The sequence below is a fragment of the Heptranchias perlo genome, chromosome 31 (genome assembly GCF_035084215.1).
Source record: "Heptranchias perlo isolate sHepPer1 chromosome 31, sHepPer1.hap1, whole genome shotgun sequence".
NCBI classification, from domain to species: Eukaryota; Metazoa; Chordata; class Chondrichthyes; order Hexanchiformes; family Hexanchidae; genus Heptranchias; species Heptranchias perlo.
In genome coordinates this window covers 19,458,978-19,475,720 of record NC_090355.1, presented here as the reverse complement: position 1 = coordinate 19,475,720, position 16,743 = coordinate 19,458,978, and the positions used below count along the sequence as shown (strand labels likewise).

Sequence of the window (16,743 nt, the reverse complement as noted above, 5' to 3'; positions counted from 1 at the left end):
TTTTAGCCCAAATACCATGTAGAATGAAGGTTATTATTTTCCTGCTTAATGGTCCATCTTTATTAAAAATAAAAATGTTACAGAAAATGAACTTGTCTCTTCCACAGTCTAGTGCCAATATGTGTCTGACTCCCTGACAATCTAAGCCAATATGTGTCTGACTCCCTGACAATCTAGACCCTGTATGTGCCTGATTCCCATGTAATCTAGAGCCTGCAGGGGCTTGATTTTGAAAGGGCGGCAGGATGGCAGCGGGGGTGGGGGGGGTCAGTGGGCATGCGGGTAACCTGACGACGAAAATCTTACTGTTTCCCACGCGATCACAAGTTAATTGGTGGCCTTTTACATGGCTTCCAGGTTCGCCGTCTGAAAACTGCGCAGTGGGCGGACTGCGCACCTGCATGACAGGCTGTCAGCTGGAGCGGCTCTATTTAAAGGGCCATTACTCCAATGGCTGTTGCTGCAGCAAACACCAAGAACACACAATATAGAGCAACACAGGGGTAAAGCTGCTCCACGGTTCAGTGATGCTTCTCTGCAGCAGCTACGGGCCGGGGTGAGGAAGAGGAGGGAAGTGTTTTACCCAGCGGATGGGAGGAAGCGCCCTGCCTCTGCCACCAAGAAGGCCTGGCTCGAGGTGGCAGAGGAGGTCACCGGCAGCAGCAACAACTCTTGCATCTGGGTCCAGTGCAGGAAGCTTCAATGATTTAACTAGGTTAGCAAAAGTGAGTACAATTATTGATTCTCCTACATTCTGTGTTTCACATCACCCCCCACCCCCCCACAACTTATTCTGCACTGAAAGACTACTCCATCACATCACTCCTCACACCCACTTAAGGCTCATCCACAACTTACCTGTACTTCCTCAGCACTTCCTCACCTCCCCATGAGTCACCCCACCTACCACTCACCCCATTCCTCATCCAATGTGATGGCTCTGTCTCATACTCACCCTCTGATGCATCTCTTTTACGGTCAGCCTCACCCAAAGCAATGCATTCATCGGCTGGCTACTTCACCATCACTCACTCACACGTCTGTACTTTCTCCCCTTCTCAGAGAAGAGAGTGCAAAATGCACACGAGAGAGCGAGAACTGGAGGGGGTCCACAACAAATAGTGGTCCTCACAGAAGCGGAGCAGTAGGCCCTGCAGATCAGCCGCACCCTTTAATTGCCGGCGGGACTTCCAGATTCGTGAAGTGCGCGCGCACACAGGTGCGTCTATGGCAACCCCGGAATTCGGGGGGTTGGGGCCAGCTTCCAAACACGCTCGGGATTTTCCTGATTTTCGCAGCCCCCAACGCACCCGCAATTTGATTTTAAAATTGAAACTTTATGGGCTCGATTTTAGGGTCGGGTTACCTGCGGGTTTCCAGCGGGGGGGCCCCGAAAATCCCGATCTCCGATCACGTGACCGGATTCGGACGAAATCCCGGCCACTTCCGGGTACCGCGCTGACGTGCGGGGCTGCGCGCGCAAGCCCCGCTGGTGGGAATCCCGCAGGCAATTAAAGCCAGCGGGGTTCCACTTGAGATCACTTAACTTGCTCGTTGTGGTCAGTTAATGAGCTGAAGCAGCTGTCAAAAGAGGAAGTGTGGGATTTTACGGTCAAAGCAGTCAGTTTCCCACACTGGGGGAAACAGGACCCTTCAAACCAGGCGTGTTGCAGCCAGCAGCCTGTGCCAGGTGCCAAGGTGCGCTCCACGGGGGAGCGCCCTCACCCACGCAGGAGGCCACCGCGTCACATAGGGCAACCCCTGCCCTCCACCAACCCCCGCCAAGCCAGAGGACAGACCGACACGAAACCGCAGCCCCAGTCCGAGGACCCACCCACCTACCCTGCACAACCCCTCACACCAACACCTGCCAGATGGGTGGTGCGTTGACATCGTCGGAGGACGAACAGGATGACCAGCCCCAGCAGCCTCGCAGTCCACGCCGTCCGCCTCGGAGAGGTGGGGCCCCCCAACACGGTGCTGCGGCACACCCACCTGCACAGCAGGAGGGAGGGCAACCGCAGAGAGAGATGCGTCGCAGGAGGCACTACCCTCCGCACAGGGTGTACAGAGCGAGGCTCAGCTTCATGGACCTCTCCGAGGAGCAGTGCATACGGAGGCTCAGAGTCAATCGCCAGGTAGTCGCCGACATCTGCAGCCTCCTTAACGACGAGCTGCTCCCTGATGGACCAAGCAGCATCTTCTTACCTGTCGCCGTCAAAGTCACCACTGCCCTCAACTTCTTCGCATCCGGTTCCTTCCAGGGTGCCACCGGGGACATCACCGGGGTCTGTCAGTCCTCTGCACACAAGTGCATAAGGCAGGTCACCGATGGGTTGTTCCGCAGGGCCTCCCACTACATCAACTTCGCCATGGACGAGCGCAGCCAGATGGAGAGGGCGGTTGGATTCCATGCCATGGCCGGCTTCCCACGGGTGCAGGGTGTAATCGACTGCACCCACATCGCAATACGGGCACCTCCGCATGAGCCAGGGCTGTTCATCAACAGGAAGGGGTATCACTCCATGAACGCCCAGCTCATCTGTGACCACCGCCAGAGATTCCTACACGTGTGCGCCAGATACCCCGGCAGCTGCCACGATGCCTTCGTCCTCAGGGAGTCCGCCGTCCCGCCCATCCTGCAGGCACCCAACGCCGGCAACGGCTGGCTCCTCGGCGACAAGGGGTATCCCCTCCACACTTGGCTCATGACACCTCTGAGGAACCCCATCACCGAGCCGGAGCGTCGGTACAATGACAGCCACACTGCTACCAGGTCTACAATTGAGCAGACCATAGGGCTTCTCAAGATGCGCTTCAGGTGCCTTGATCGTTCTGGGGGAGCGCTCCAATACACACCATTCAGAGTGGGACGAATCATAGTTGTCTGCTGTGCCCTGCACAACATGGCCCAACAGAGAGGGGTGCCGCTGGAGGAGGCCCCATCCACACCCGCCACCCACATTGAGGAAGGCGAGGGCGAGGAGGAGGAGGAGGAGGCGGAGGCGGAGGAGGAGGACGCGCCCGAGGATGTTGGACGACCCATGCGCCGAGCCGCGACTCACCGGGATGGTCGCCGGGCCAGGGACGCACTCATACGTCAACGGTTCTCCTAGCGTCAGACACTGCGAGGCGCTCGCATCTCCTCACCTGCACATGCGAGCGGCCATACCAGCCCCCTCCACTGAAGAGTGCTGCCAGTAATCCTGCACCCACAGCAGTGTGCCCAATGGGTGGCAGCAGGTGTTTGCCGTCATGATGGCCTCCACGGAACGCAACTACTGCACAAGCCGCGGAAGAATGGACGAGAGGTGGCAGGAGTGGTGAGAATAGACTATTTAATATGTGGAATGTGACATCATTTAAGAAACAAAGTACAAAATAATAAACACCCTGGTGTATTCCCTTTGTGATTATAAGGCCTTTGGAATTCTTCTCCGGGAACCCCTACGTGGTGCTACCCCTGTGGCTCCAGCAGAGGTAGTGGCAGGTTGCTCGTCTTCTTGCCTTGACCGGGTAGATGCTTTTGGCGGACGGCCCCTGGGTTTCGGTGCCCGTGAGGGCACCTCCACAGACTGCTCCTCCTGCACCGGGGCAGGGGCAGACTCGGCCACCTGGAGAGGAGGCACCATTGCGGGTGGTGGTTGAGAGGTGGGCGACGGGTGGGACGTGGGGACGCCTTGAGAGGCGTCCCCGCTTCCATGTCCCCGGTCACCATCATCCCTCTCTTGGCCTCGGCCCACATCACCCCTTCCACCCTGCTGGACGGCAGTTTGGATGGCATGTGTGAGGCCTTGCAAGGCCACCCCTAGTGTATCCCTCAGCCTGTTGGTGGCGTCGGAATGTTGCTCACCCTGAATCCGTACCGACGTTGTGAGGGCCTGCAAGGACTCGAAGTGGAGCTGTGCGTGACGCTCGAGGGAGGCCAGCCTGTCCTCCACCGCGGACAGTCCCGCACCTACCCGCGACACTGTGTCGCCGGTACCCTCCTGTGCCTGCGCCACCAATGCCCACATGCAGGAGGTGGACTCCTCCATCGCCTGCGCTATTGTGGACAATGCGCGCGGCACCTCTGCCAGCACCTCAGCAATTAGCTGGTGGCCCTCGACGACTCTCCTTTTCTCTGGTGGCCCCCTGGGTTCAGCATCTGGGTCCGGCTGAGCAGAGCCTGGAGATGAGTGCTCCCTCCGTCGCGGACCCTCCGCGGCTGCCCCTGCCACCAGGGTCTGCTCATGCTCACTCGTGCGCAGTGACTCACCAAGTGCTACCCCAACTAGTTGGCGAGGGGGACCCACCGAGGTGCGTGTCTCTGCGCTGGTGGATGGTTGGCTCTGATGTGACGATGCACCCTCAGAGACCGCCATGTCCTCTGAGGAATCGCCCTCCATGCTCGCTTGATGCAAAGACGCACCTGCAAGAGAACAGAGGGCACTTTGAGGCATGTGGACCAACTTGACAGTGCGCCTGATGGCAGGTGATGATACGGTCACTCGCGATCATGGGTGTTGAGTGTCAGCTTTCCCTTACCGGCCGTTTCGGCAGCGACACACTCGCCATCGGCCACCGACAGGCAATGTCGCGTGCGGGCGAGGTCGAGCGCCTCCACCTCTGCGTCGGTGAGCTCCACCACTTGCGGCGGCCCACCTCCGGTGCGTGCCCTTTCGCGGTTGTTCTTGCTCCTCTTCTCCTGTGAAAGCAAAACACAGATGTGTGAGTGGGTGCGTCTTGCATCGTGAGACGCATCGAGCATCGGTGTGGTTGGGTTGAGCGTGGCGCGGAACGGATGGGAGGAAGTGTGGGCCACGTGCCCATCCTATTGCATGGGGATTGGGGTGTGTGGTAGTGTTCGGGTGGGGTCAGGGACGGTGGGTACTTGCGTGCACGGCGAGGATGGTGAATGAGTGGCTGTGATGATTGCTGATGGAGCGCAGTGGTGGCTGTGCAGGAGGGGGTTGTGATCTGCTTGGCGTGATGGTGGGGACGGGATGTGGGAGGGTGCGTTGGTGTACTCACCTTGCCAGACCTAGTCAGGTCATTGAAGCGCTTGCGGCACTGCTCCCAAGTCCTTGGGGTGTTGCCCCTGCTGCTCACCTCCGCCGCCACCTCTGCCCATGCCTTCCTGGTTGCGGCGGCAGGGAACTTGCGCCCATCCTCAGGGAAGAGTGTTTCCCTCCTCCTCCTCACGCCCTCCAGCATCAGCTGCAGTGCCAGATCTGAAAAACGGGGCGCAGCCTTTCCCCTTGGTTGAGCCATTCTCCCAGACCTCTTGCTTGCAGCAGGAGGGGCTTTGGGAGACTGCCCCTTTAACTGGAGCTCCTACATCGCGTCGACGGTACTGCGCATGCGCAGCCGGCCGGCTCGCAGCTGGGGAGCGCAGAACCCGGAAGCAGGCCTTAATGGGTCCAATTATCCCGCGATCGCGTGGGGGACGCACACAATTACCCGTCCGCGTTTTCGACGCTCCCGGAGGACCACCCGCTGGGAACCCGCAGGCCTGCTAAATTCGAGCCCCATGTGTCTGAATTTGTCACAATTTAGAGCTGGTGTGATTCTGACTTTCTGAAAATCTAAAGGCAGTTTGTGTCTGACTCCATGACTTTATGTGTTTGATTCCTGAAATCTAGAGGTGGTATATATCTTATTCCATGACAAGATGGACTCAGTTTATCTTCAGTTCCCTGATGGTTTTAATGCACCTGTGTTTTTAAAAATGTGAACATTGGTTTAGGAAACTGCATACTGTACCATTTAAATCGAAAGTCTAAATTTTTCAAAATGCTTGTTTTTATTGCTCTTTATTACTAACAATTGAAATAATAACCAGAGTTGAAAGGTTACATGGTTTTGGCGACAGAAAGTAATGTGCTTGCATTAGCAATTCCCTGCTGGTCTGGCCTGATCTTGCTGGTCAGTGTATTGGGATTAGAAGAGTGGCACAGGCTGTTCTTTGTAAAAAAAAGTCAACATACCATCGGAACATTCATGCTTTGCACTGTCCCCAGCCCTGGAGTGACCTTCCAGCACCAACCCATCATACAGTACAAGAAACATTGTTCTAAAACTGTTAGGGAGGGTATCGGATTCTGTGTATCTTCACAGTATTCGAAGACTGTAAACCCAGTAAAAACAAACTGATCTGGATTTATCATTGTGAAACAAACCCCCCTATAAAATTTGCCCACAGTCCCTCTACACTATGCTGAAGTGAAGCATCACAGCCTTTAATTTCTTATTTCATATTGCAGGTATCTCAATCACATTGTAAATGCATAACATATCCATATTGATTTTGCTTGAATAGAAAATAAATATTTGGTTATTTATTCATTCATTTATTTATTTCAATATTCAGTTAAGTAAGAATTATTACTAATTGTCCTTGTCCTAACCGGGCTACTTTATTTTAAAAAGAGTGACTAATGGCGGGGTACAGTTTCAGAAGCCCCTAGGTAACTCAAGTGTGTATTCTTCAAGTGTAAGCCCGAGAGATTGCTGGAGTCAGGAGCGTTGCAGCTAATGTCCTCAACTAACCACCACATATACACTCTCCAGTAAGGGTTAACCCTTCTTAGCTCGGGGATATTGATGCAAATTATATAGCTCCTGCTGCCGCACCTGACTGAAATTAATTAACTCCACACAGAAGGATGACCAGATATGAGATCTTCCTGCTCTGAATGGCTCAGTACGACTCCATATGGTCCAAGTACTAGGACCAAAGGAGAGAAAAATAAATTTACATAGAGGGAGCTAATAAAAATGTGAATATCTACAAAGCAAAAACACATGTTACATTCTGGTTTAATTAGGTTAAATTGCTATGTATCTGGATTCCTTCTTGGACTCTTCTGAGTGGAGAGTTGTAGATTATCCTTAACCATAGAGGAGTTTTGGAAACCCCCCAAAAACCTCATGACAGGAGTGAATGGCCATTGGTACGGCCAGTGGTTGAAATTGTGTCAAATTAAGTGTACTTAACCGATTACACTTAGTGGAAATTGGGTAATTTCCCTGGACTCTCTTTGCATGGTGAATCTATGTTGGTTTTTTTTCGTATTCTTTCTTTTATTCCTGCCTTACTGTTTCCTATTCCTGTGTAGTACTGAACCATCCCTCTGAAGCTACACAGATGAGAAAATTCATATATGCCTATTGCTCTTGCCAATTGACATAACAGTTGCAAATGCTCCATTATTCTCAACACATTCTACATAGTATCTGTTCTTCTATTTAATATTCATTGACAACTGCCCAATGAATTTTGGCCCTGTTTGAGAAATGAGATTCATATTTACTCTTTGTGTTTGAAAGCATCGAATTGTACAAGATTTTTATAATACTTAAACAACGTAAGGATGTAAGGACTTATTAACATGTAGGGTGTCCCATGCAGGCAGAGTTCAGATGCTTTTGCTAGATCATCTGTCAGAGAGATTAAAACCAGGCAGTATACTGGGTCCTTTGCCACATCATGCAGAAAAATCAAATAGTGCCATTGAGCACATCTTATGATATGTTTCCAGCCTGGGCCATTCCCCCTTCTGCCCTAGGACAGCACCAATCCAGGGACTAACTTTTGATTTAGAGATGGGGTAGTGAGGAGGTTTTGGCATTGAATCTCATCACTTATTAAAATGGAAATTTGGCCATTGCTACTTCTTTGCACAGCAGTGCTAATATTTGATAAGATAAAATTATTTCATGTAATTTCAGTTATTTTCTCCATCTTTGGGTCCCCTCTGTCACAGACCATTCCCAGAGGAGAGGCAGTTGACCTGGTCCAAGACTCTTGCCAATGCTGTTCAGACAACTTGAACAACTTCCAATCAGAGAGTGTTATATGTCACTGTGCCTTGGCACTGGACCATTTAAAAGTTCAAAGCCAGTGTTGAGTGAGTGCTAAAAGCTCCTAGCGAGAGCCATTACAGAGTTGTAAATAACAAAAAAATAATGCTGCAGCACAGCTTGCAAATTTCAAATTGATAACAGTGAAAAGATAATTTTATGCTGTTATTATAGTCCGGTGTTGTAGTGTTCATTAGAATCTCTTCACTTGAGTTGGTAATAAGTACCTGAGGGCCATTAATGACTCTGCCTTCCAAAATGCTGTTACAGATGTAATGTAGTAAACCTATATAATATCCCACAGAGAAAAATTAATATTTAGAAGAGAGAATATTGCTTTGCTACTAACCATGAGGTAATTTTAACACTTCTTGGTTTATTCAAAAAAGGGATTATTGGAACAAATTTTAAAAGACTTAAAAGTATAAAAGTCAATCAACCAGCACTGAGTATTGTCAGCTGAAACAGAATTATTTATCTTGGATAAATAATGAAAAGGGGATTCATTTACAACTCTGACAATTATCTTGAAAATAAGCTCATCTTCGCTCCACACCAATGAGTTACACTTTAAATGCAAATGATATTGAGAAATTTGGAACATTGCTTCCAGAACCCTAGGCGGTTCTGAAGGAACGTTCCACAAACAGATGAATTGTTGTAACGGCTTGGCTAGGTCCGTAGGCAACGCTGCTTCCAGTGTCTGGGGAATTAATAAATTCTGAAGACAGTACAGTGCAAGAAGCTGGAATCCAGTGACACACATTGAAAATCAGTTTGGACAACCAGCCAAACACAGCAGCATTTAAAACCTAACAATCACCTGTCAGATATAAAGCACCACAGTTATCCTGAAAGCAGTTTGAAGTCTTGAGCATTCAGCGCTGATAAATTCTTCTGTTTCCCATAGCAACCGTTAATTGAAAAAACAGTGACGTGTTTTGATGTGGAAGAATAGGAAAGCCCCACTGCATTCTTGGCTAATGAAGCCACTAAGAATATTCAATGGCATCTTCAAACAATTTCCCTCCCCCCCCCCCCCCCCCCCACAGTACAAAAGTATTATTTTTGCACACAAACATTTGTGTTAAGTAGCTATAGAGACCACCAGAGCTCAAGTTCAGAGGGGCCAAAATGTGGCTGTAGCTTGCACCTAAGCATGCAACACTATCAGCATTTTCATTGTTAAGTGACTATTCTCTGCCTCTGCCCATTCAATAGACAAATAAATTCAAACTCTTGCAACTTGTGAATTTCACAAAAATGAACACTCTAAATGCTGTTGAAACTGAACAAAGTTGAACAAATTTTACCAATGGGCTTAAGCTATAACTAGCCAGATTACTAACCCCACCCAAGGCAATGATCCCATTCTGTGATTTATAAATATCACTAGGCCTTGACCTGGGTGGAACTGTTACAGGACTTGAGACACCAACATATAAAGCTGACTAAAACCACAGGCAGAGATTACACATGCAAGAAACAGCTCTAACGGTGACATTCTTCTGCCACCACCATCTGTCCCACTCAGAACCTCAGAATCGTCATCATCTAACCTTTCAAGCTGAGCAAGAATGCTATATTCTTGCAAATATAATCTGCAGTTTCTGAAACTGTTCCACTTAAAAATTTATGCATAGATTTAAATAAAATGGTTTCAGACATCATCAACATGTATTCAGGATTGTATGATTATCCTATTATTTAAGATATTTATTAACTTCCTACAAAATGCTAATGAGATTAAGCAAATTAAAATGATTAAACCCAGATTTCAGCATTGTAAGAACACTCATTCTAATGGGCCAGTGAAGAAATTGTTTAGGGCAGGAGAGGTTTGAATAACAATATCATCTGGACAAGCACCGAAACTGGTGTAATATCTACACTCAGCACTGATGTCATCATGCTAGGCTGCTTCCCTATAATTGATTATCTTACTTAAAGCATTGTAACAGATGAGATTCCACCTTTAAGCCCAGTAAAAGTTTTAAAAAGCGGAACTCTTTTACATTCTTTTTACTAGAAATTCCTCCATGTGTTAAGTTTATCCCACAGGCAGAACCATCTACCCACAATGACTTTACCAACTATTTGTTTGTTCCATTTTAAAATATTAAAGCTACACATTTTTCTTTATTATGAATTTCTACTCTGTCACAAAGTGAAAAGTATTTCATATCAGTCTGATTGTCTGAAGGTGTCAATTCAAATGTGTACCATTTTTATGGACTGATCCATAACCATTATTCAACCTCAATATTGAAGGAAATCATAAAGTAGGTATGTATAGGTATGGATAATTTTCTTTTGTTATGCAGTTTTCAGTATAAATGTAAAGGACTTGCAGCCCCTCCAAAAAGTGCTGTGGATTCTAGTAGTATAATTACCAAGCACCACTAACTGTTGTAACTATGGTTACTGCAAGAAAATGACGGTGTACTACTTTTGTTTCAAAGTTTCAAAAGTTAAGCAGCTTACATCCAATTAACACTAAATATAAGTCATTGGTAAACAGGACAGTAATTTGGTTTGAAAACTAATTAATCAGAAAAAATGCATTGTTCATTTTCAATGATCAAATGCAGTTTTTAAGTATTGTATATCATCCCATACAGACCAGTGCTGCACAAAGTATTCAGCCCACATGAGTAATAAAGTACTAACAACTCTCCAGCAATCCAGCTTAGTGCTTTGGAAATAAAGTCCATGTTGATTGAGTTAAGCCAGTCGGTTTCTGGCTCCCTCAGTAAGCAGTTACATTATCAAAACTAAACTTTAGATCATAGTGTTAGTGAAGAAAGTTTAGTACAAAAGACTGACAGCTGACCTACCCCGAACGAAGAGGAACAGCAGAATCAGCACAGCAGATAGCTGAAAGTGGGAAGAAGTTCTCTCTACTTCCATGGTTACTGGAGCAGGCAGCCTAGAGATTCTGTATGAAACTGTTTGTAACAGCTCCCACGGTCATCTGCCTCTCCAGCATGTCCTTCGAAATCTGCCTACGAACTGATGAGAAGAACATCACAGGCACTCCATGCTCTGTCACTTCTGTGAACACCAATGATGCTTTGCCCCTGTCCAGTTCCACAAGCTTTACTCAACCCGTTACAGCACCTTGTAATATATGGTCTGGAGTTCTGAACTGGACTGGGAGTGGATTAACCATGCCTGGGTCAATGATGCCCAACAGCTAAATTTACAAGTGCTCTTGTAACTTTTAGCAATAAGACATTTTCTCAGCACATGTTTTCCATGTGCCTGCTGGTCCATGATTCTTTACAAAATTAATTAACTTAACAGCTTACTCATAACCTAAAGGTGTGATTATTATGCTACAGAAAGATTTTCATATCATTTCAAAAATGCAAGCTTCTAGGAATATTTTACAGAAAGATATTGGCTTAAGGCTTAGTGTTGTATCAGCTAATCTTTTAATATTATACCGATTATTAAAATAGCTAATAGCTTAATATACTATAACAGGAAAGTGAATCAAAACGTCGTTCAAGGCTTAAGATTGTAATCAGCTCAAACTATCAACATGTTCTTTTATTACCAGGATGTATGGATTTTATTTTAAAAAAATAAGCAGTTCTATTTATTTTGATGGATTTCTTTTCTTATTTAATTCTCAAAAATATTTTATGACGTCATTGCACATTTTGACTGCACAGTACATGTGCGAGGAATGCATTGATACATCTAGGTTTCTTGTCATAACTGTGCATGCGCTGGGATCAGTGCAGGTCAAGGGGTGAAGGCCACTTGTTTGGTCATGGAATTAGTTGGGAATGGGGGAAGGCCCTGCCTACTAGTGGTCACGTTGGTTGAGGTTGTTGCCTTAATGGTTAGTAGTTGGGTTGCTGTGCCCGGGGAGGCAGTTTGTACTGATAGATTTCTGAACTGTTTTCCCATGAAAACTCATTATTGGCAGTGGTCTCACTTCAGTGTGTTAATGTGTTGCATAGTGACAGGTGTGTTCATGTGTTGCCTAGTGATGGGTGTGTTAATGTGTTGCCTAGTGATGGGTGTGTTAATGTGTTGTGCAATAACAAGTTAAAGGAGAGCTAAACCCCAGTGGAGAAGTCATTATTTTCACTACATTATGTACTTTTCTCTCTACTGAGTGATGGTGAAAGCTTACCATCCCTGTGCTCACAACACTCTGCCCTTACTCACAGAGGCCATCTCAACTGCAATGGTAGTTATTTTCCTGTTAAATTTAAATTTGCTTTTGCTAATTTAATAAACTGCTAATCAATTATGTCAAATTAGTCTTAATAAAGTGAAATTCCCCATGTAGAGAAATGCTATCATGGTCAAGAAAAGCATTTGTACTGATCTTACAAATTCAGTAAATTTTATCATAATCTGTGGAGAACAATCATTGCATCAGATTACTTTATTTCTGATCTTTTATGTAACTCCATGCCCTGCACTAACCTGGCAGCAAAGAAAATTAAAATTTTCATTTATATAGTGCTTTTCACATCGTCAGGATGTCACAAACACTCCACAGCCAATGAATTACTTTTTTGAAGTGTATCCATTGTTGCTATTTAGGCAAACGCAGCAGCCAGTTTGCACACAGCTAGGTACCACAAACAACAATGTGATTTGGTGCTGTTAGTTGTGGGATAAGTGTTGGTGAGGCCGCCAAGAGAAATCCCTTGCTCTTCTTCAAATAGTGTCATGGGGATCTTTTACTTCTACCTGAATAGGCAGACAGAGCTTCAGTTTAATGTCTCGTCCAAAATACAGTACTCCCGACAATGCAGCACTTCCTCAGTACTGCACTGAAGTGTCAGCTTAGATTACATGCTTAAATCCTGAAATTGGGCTTGAACCCACAACTTTTGATGCCAGAGGCAAGAATGTTACCATTGATTTAAATTGGCACTAAATTCAAGAACTATTTGTTGAATCCTACCTTTCACCAGGCAAAAGTGAAGAGGGGAAATGTGTTTGATGTAGGCATGACCTTCTCTCCAGAGGTTAGGAGAAATTTCTTTATGCAGTGGGTTCTTGGAGCATGGAATGCATTGCCATTGGGAATAGTTGAGGCAAAGGCTACTGCATTTTTAAGTGAAGATAAACATTTGAAACTGAGGAAGATAGAGGGGAATGGGAGAGAAGAGGGCTGTGGCATTAGTTTTGGATTGCTGTTGCAGAGAGCTGTGCAGGCATAATGGGCTGAATTACCTCAGTTTGTGCTATAATCTTCTATGGTTCTATGATTAGCTGTTATTTCAGTTTTGCACTGTAGAAAGGACATAAGTAAAACTGTACATTTGCATTGAATTGTGAGGTACATCACTACATAATCTCATGTGAATCACATTCAGCCGCTCCAACTCTGCAGAGCTTTGGGGTCTTTGCGAAAAAAAGTTGCGCTCGTGCAAAACAAACAACTCTAGACATAAACCATCTGAACTCAGCAACCTGTCAATATAATAAAAATAGAAGTTGGTGCAATACTAATGTTCTGCCATGAGATGTCGCTAGCATATTTAGCAAATACTATGGGGCGGGGGGGGGGGTAACCTGTGAAGTGAGGCTCTCTATGTGGCGCCTTGCTCGTAGTGAGCACTGGCCGGAAAATCAGGCTACAGTGTTGTATTGCTAGCTCTGTTGCTGCATTCGCTACTTACTGCAGAAATTATCTCCATAATATCGCGACGTACTCAGAAAGCCATGCCAACGTGAAAAGAGGAAAATACCATTCGTGTATCAATTGTTCAATTCCCTGAATCCAATACTCTGCCTGAAAGTTGGCCATGTGAATCCAAACAGGCTCTTAGTTTCAAAATCCCAGATCTAACCATGTTGGTGGTAGCCATTAGATATCTCCAATCTGTAATTTTTGATATTCAAACTTTGTTTTATTGATAAAATATTTCTGCGGAAGTAAGTGCAACATTTCTTTTACATAATAAAAAATGATCTCAGTTATGTTTGCGGTATTTGCATCTCTCCCTGTACATTAGAGAACCATTCTTTTAATAAATCTCTCTTCTTCCATAGGGAGGTGATCAGTACTGATAGTACAAACATAACAAAAAGTGAAGTGTTCCTTGAAGAGATGAAAAGATTGACTTTATTGCTGGTTTAGGTCCCTTTTGACCAAGCTTTTGGTCAATCCTCCTCATACTTCGTTCTTTAGTTTGGTGTCCATTTTTGTCTGATTCTTTGCGAAGCACCTTGGGGCATTTTTCTTTGTTAAAGGCTCTACATAAATGCAAGTTGTAGTTGATGTTGTGATACGAAACAGGTACAAACTCATTCAGATTACAGTATTATTAATAAAGTTATATTACAATTATTCAGATTATATAAATTGTTAACATGCCTTCAATGGAAAAGAAAGTTGTGCAAGGTGCAAAACCAGCTGGTGAATCGCTATCACCCATTTTTCACCCGGCAACATAAGTTAAAGTTACTCCCAATGTGTGTTCCATTTTATCGTGCACCCATAGGGGGCAGTTCATTGACAAATTACTTGTGTTGATATGATTAATGAGGGAGCCTTATCCTCTAAACTTCATATATAGGCCCAGTGTCATCATTAAAAAATGAAATATTTGGGATTTTTTTTAATGTTTATTAAGTGATGCTAAATGGCACAAATCACACTGAAGTGTGTTTGCTGTGGAACTATCACTTTGGGTCATTCATGCATGACATCATCCCAGCAGAAATGATACCTATTTAAACATCAAACTATTACAAAGAATTAGAATTGGCTTCAACATCCTACTGTGGGTTTCTACTGTTGGTAGAAATATATACTTTTGTCCAAACAGTGAGGGTAGATGACATCATCAGAAGAAACTGGTTTAGAGGAGTTACTGAACCCAGCTGAGTAATAACTGCACTTCTGTTGATGATAATTCAGCTGTCCAGCTCTGTTACTCCTTCCCGTCAGGTTTCTGAAAATGTCATCAGCCATTCTTTATTTATAACAGGATAAGAGAACTGAAAAATAAAGATAAGAGATTGAACTGCGATGCTGCAGATCCAGAATCCAACTGTATGCATCCATTCCAGGTCACGGAATGCTCTCCGCTGAGGCTGTGCAAAACCTGACAGAGGCTGCATGGAAGAGAAAGTCTTATCTCAGGAGTGCAAAAGCCCTTAGATGCTCAAAGCTGTAAGCAAGCATGGTGACAAGCTTCACACACTACTTGCATTTGTGTACTGGCTCCCACAGAGTTCAGCTTAGACTTGTGACTACGTGTTGTGGATACACAATCTCGTAAAGTGAAGCCATTTGAAGGTATATACTTCCCTCTTCAAGGCAACTTTTATTTATTTTTAACATTCTCAAGTCAATTATATTTAATACAATTTTAGATCAGCTTCCATTTAAAGGAGCATTGCCTTCATGAAAAATGTGCTAGGCAAACGTCTTTTCGTTTGGGTAAAGAGAAAAGCTGAAAAGCTGTGAGTCATTTTTGTCATAATGATGTAAAATACAAAAGAATGTAAGATATTCTTGACATACATTTGTGTCATCTTGTGTGTTCATAAACAAATAAGAAAAGATTTGCCTTTAAGATCAAAATACATCTCGTAAAGTTGAGCCGATTATGTTAAACAATTATATAAAGGGTTGACTTTTTCAATACAATATTTGAAAAGAATATTTGATTTTCCTGTATTTCTACTTACAGTTTTCAGTTTTTTTATTCAAGCTAATTCTAGAAATGGTTAGCTGGTGAACTTTTCTCTTCGAGCACCTGAGACTAATAGTAAATCCAAAATCCACTTTAAAATCCATTTCAGGTCACAATCCAACTATTCTAGCTGTGCCAGAACAAGTTGGTTTCCAGATAAGGAAGACTTTTTGTGGAGATCTTCAGCTGCAAATGCAAATGCAGGAACACTTGTCTGCTCTGTATAGGATAGGAAATGATTCGGTATTTTCACAACTGCATATCTATTTCTCTCTTATTTTTCTCACTTTTGCCTTTCCTACAGAAGCACTCAAATAAGAATCACTGATTATCAGTAATATTTTAACTTTTAAATGAATTTGTTTTGGACAGTTTCTGCTCAAGTGTAGCACATGCTATAGCTACAAAGCGATGTTTAGGAGTCAGGTACAAACCACATTAAGACAAGGGCAGCATTGTGACTGTGGTATGCTTCAATCCTATCGCTAGGATTGTTTGCAGGTTTTGAGAGCAAATTCTTTCACTAGTACTCTTTTGCCATTTCGTACAAGGCTCATATCTTGAGCTTCCAAAATTCCAATGCTTTCTCTTTCTCTCCCCTAAAATAAACCACATTTTAAAATCTAACATTACTTTCAAAGGATCTCATGAACGTGAAACACAGAGCAACCGAAAAGATCAGATTCATTTTTTTTGCTAAAAATTCTTAAAATTATGAATTTCAGTTTTTGTTAAACTTAATTACAAGCTGGTTCCTGAATTTAAAATTAAATTAGTTAGGATCTCGGCTGTACCTTTATGAGTTACTAAGGTTCAAGATGAGTTGCGATAGCAAAGTTTTTGAGTGCTTCTCACTGAACCTTGCCATTCTGAAGTTGAAACTGCAGGTTATCGTACAGTTTACACACATGCACACACAAACACATCCATCAACAAATCAGTAAGTATGGAACAGATAGGAGAGAGAGTCTCATTTCAGCAAATACTCATTTTTTTGTGTGTTTGGTACTTGAAATAATTTTAGGAATACCACAGATAGCACCATACTATCCCTGCTATGCTTCAGATGTCAGTACAGGTTTTTCCCCCCTGTATTTGCCAGGGCAGGTGTAAAGGAAGGCATTAGTTCACTACTGTACAGTTCCTCCTCTGTTTCTGAAAAGCAGAGACTTTTGTTTTGTGCACTTACAGACTTACAGCCTACAAGGTCTGTGAT

General features: G+C 44.7%; 1 protein-coding gene across 1 annotated transcript in view; it reads right to left on the bottom strand.

Moving 5' to 3' along the window:
* Positions 1-10,837, bottom strand: part of LOC137300549 (protein crumbs homolog 1-like) — a 126,452-nt gene extending 115,615 nt beyond the window's left edge. Inside the window, exon 1 of the mRNA XM_067969685.1 lies at positions 10,683-10,837. Coding sequence (XP_067825786.1) covers positions 10,683-10,755 — 73 coding nt within the window. The 5' untranslated portion in view covers positions 10,756-10,837. The remainder of the gene's footprint in view (positions 1-10,682) is intronic.
* Positions 10,838-16,743: the final 5,906 nt, after the last annotated feature.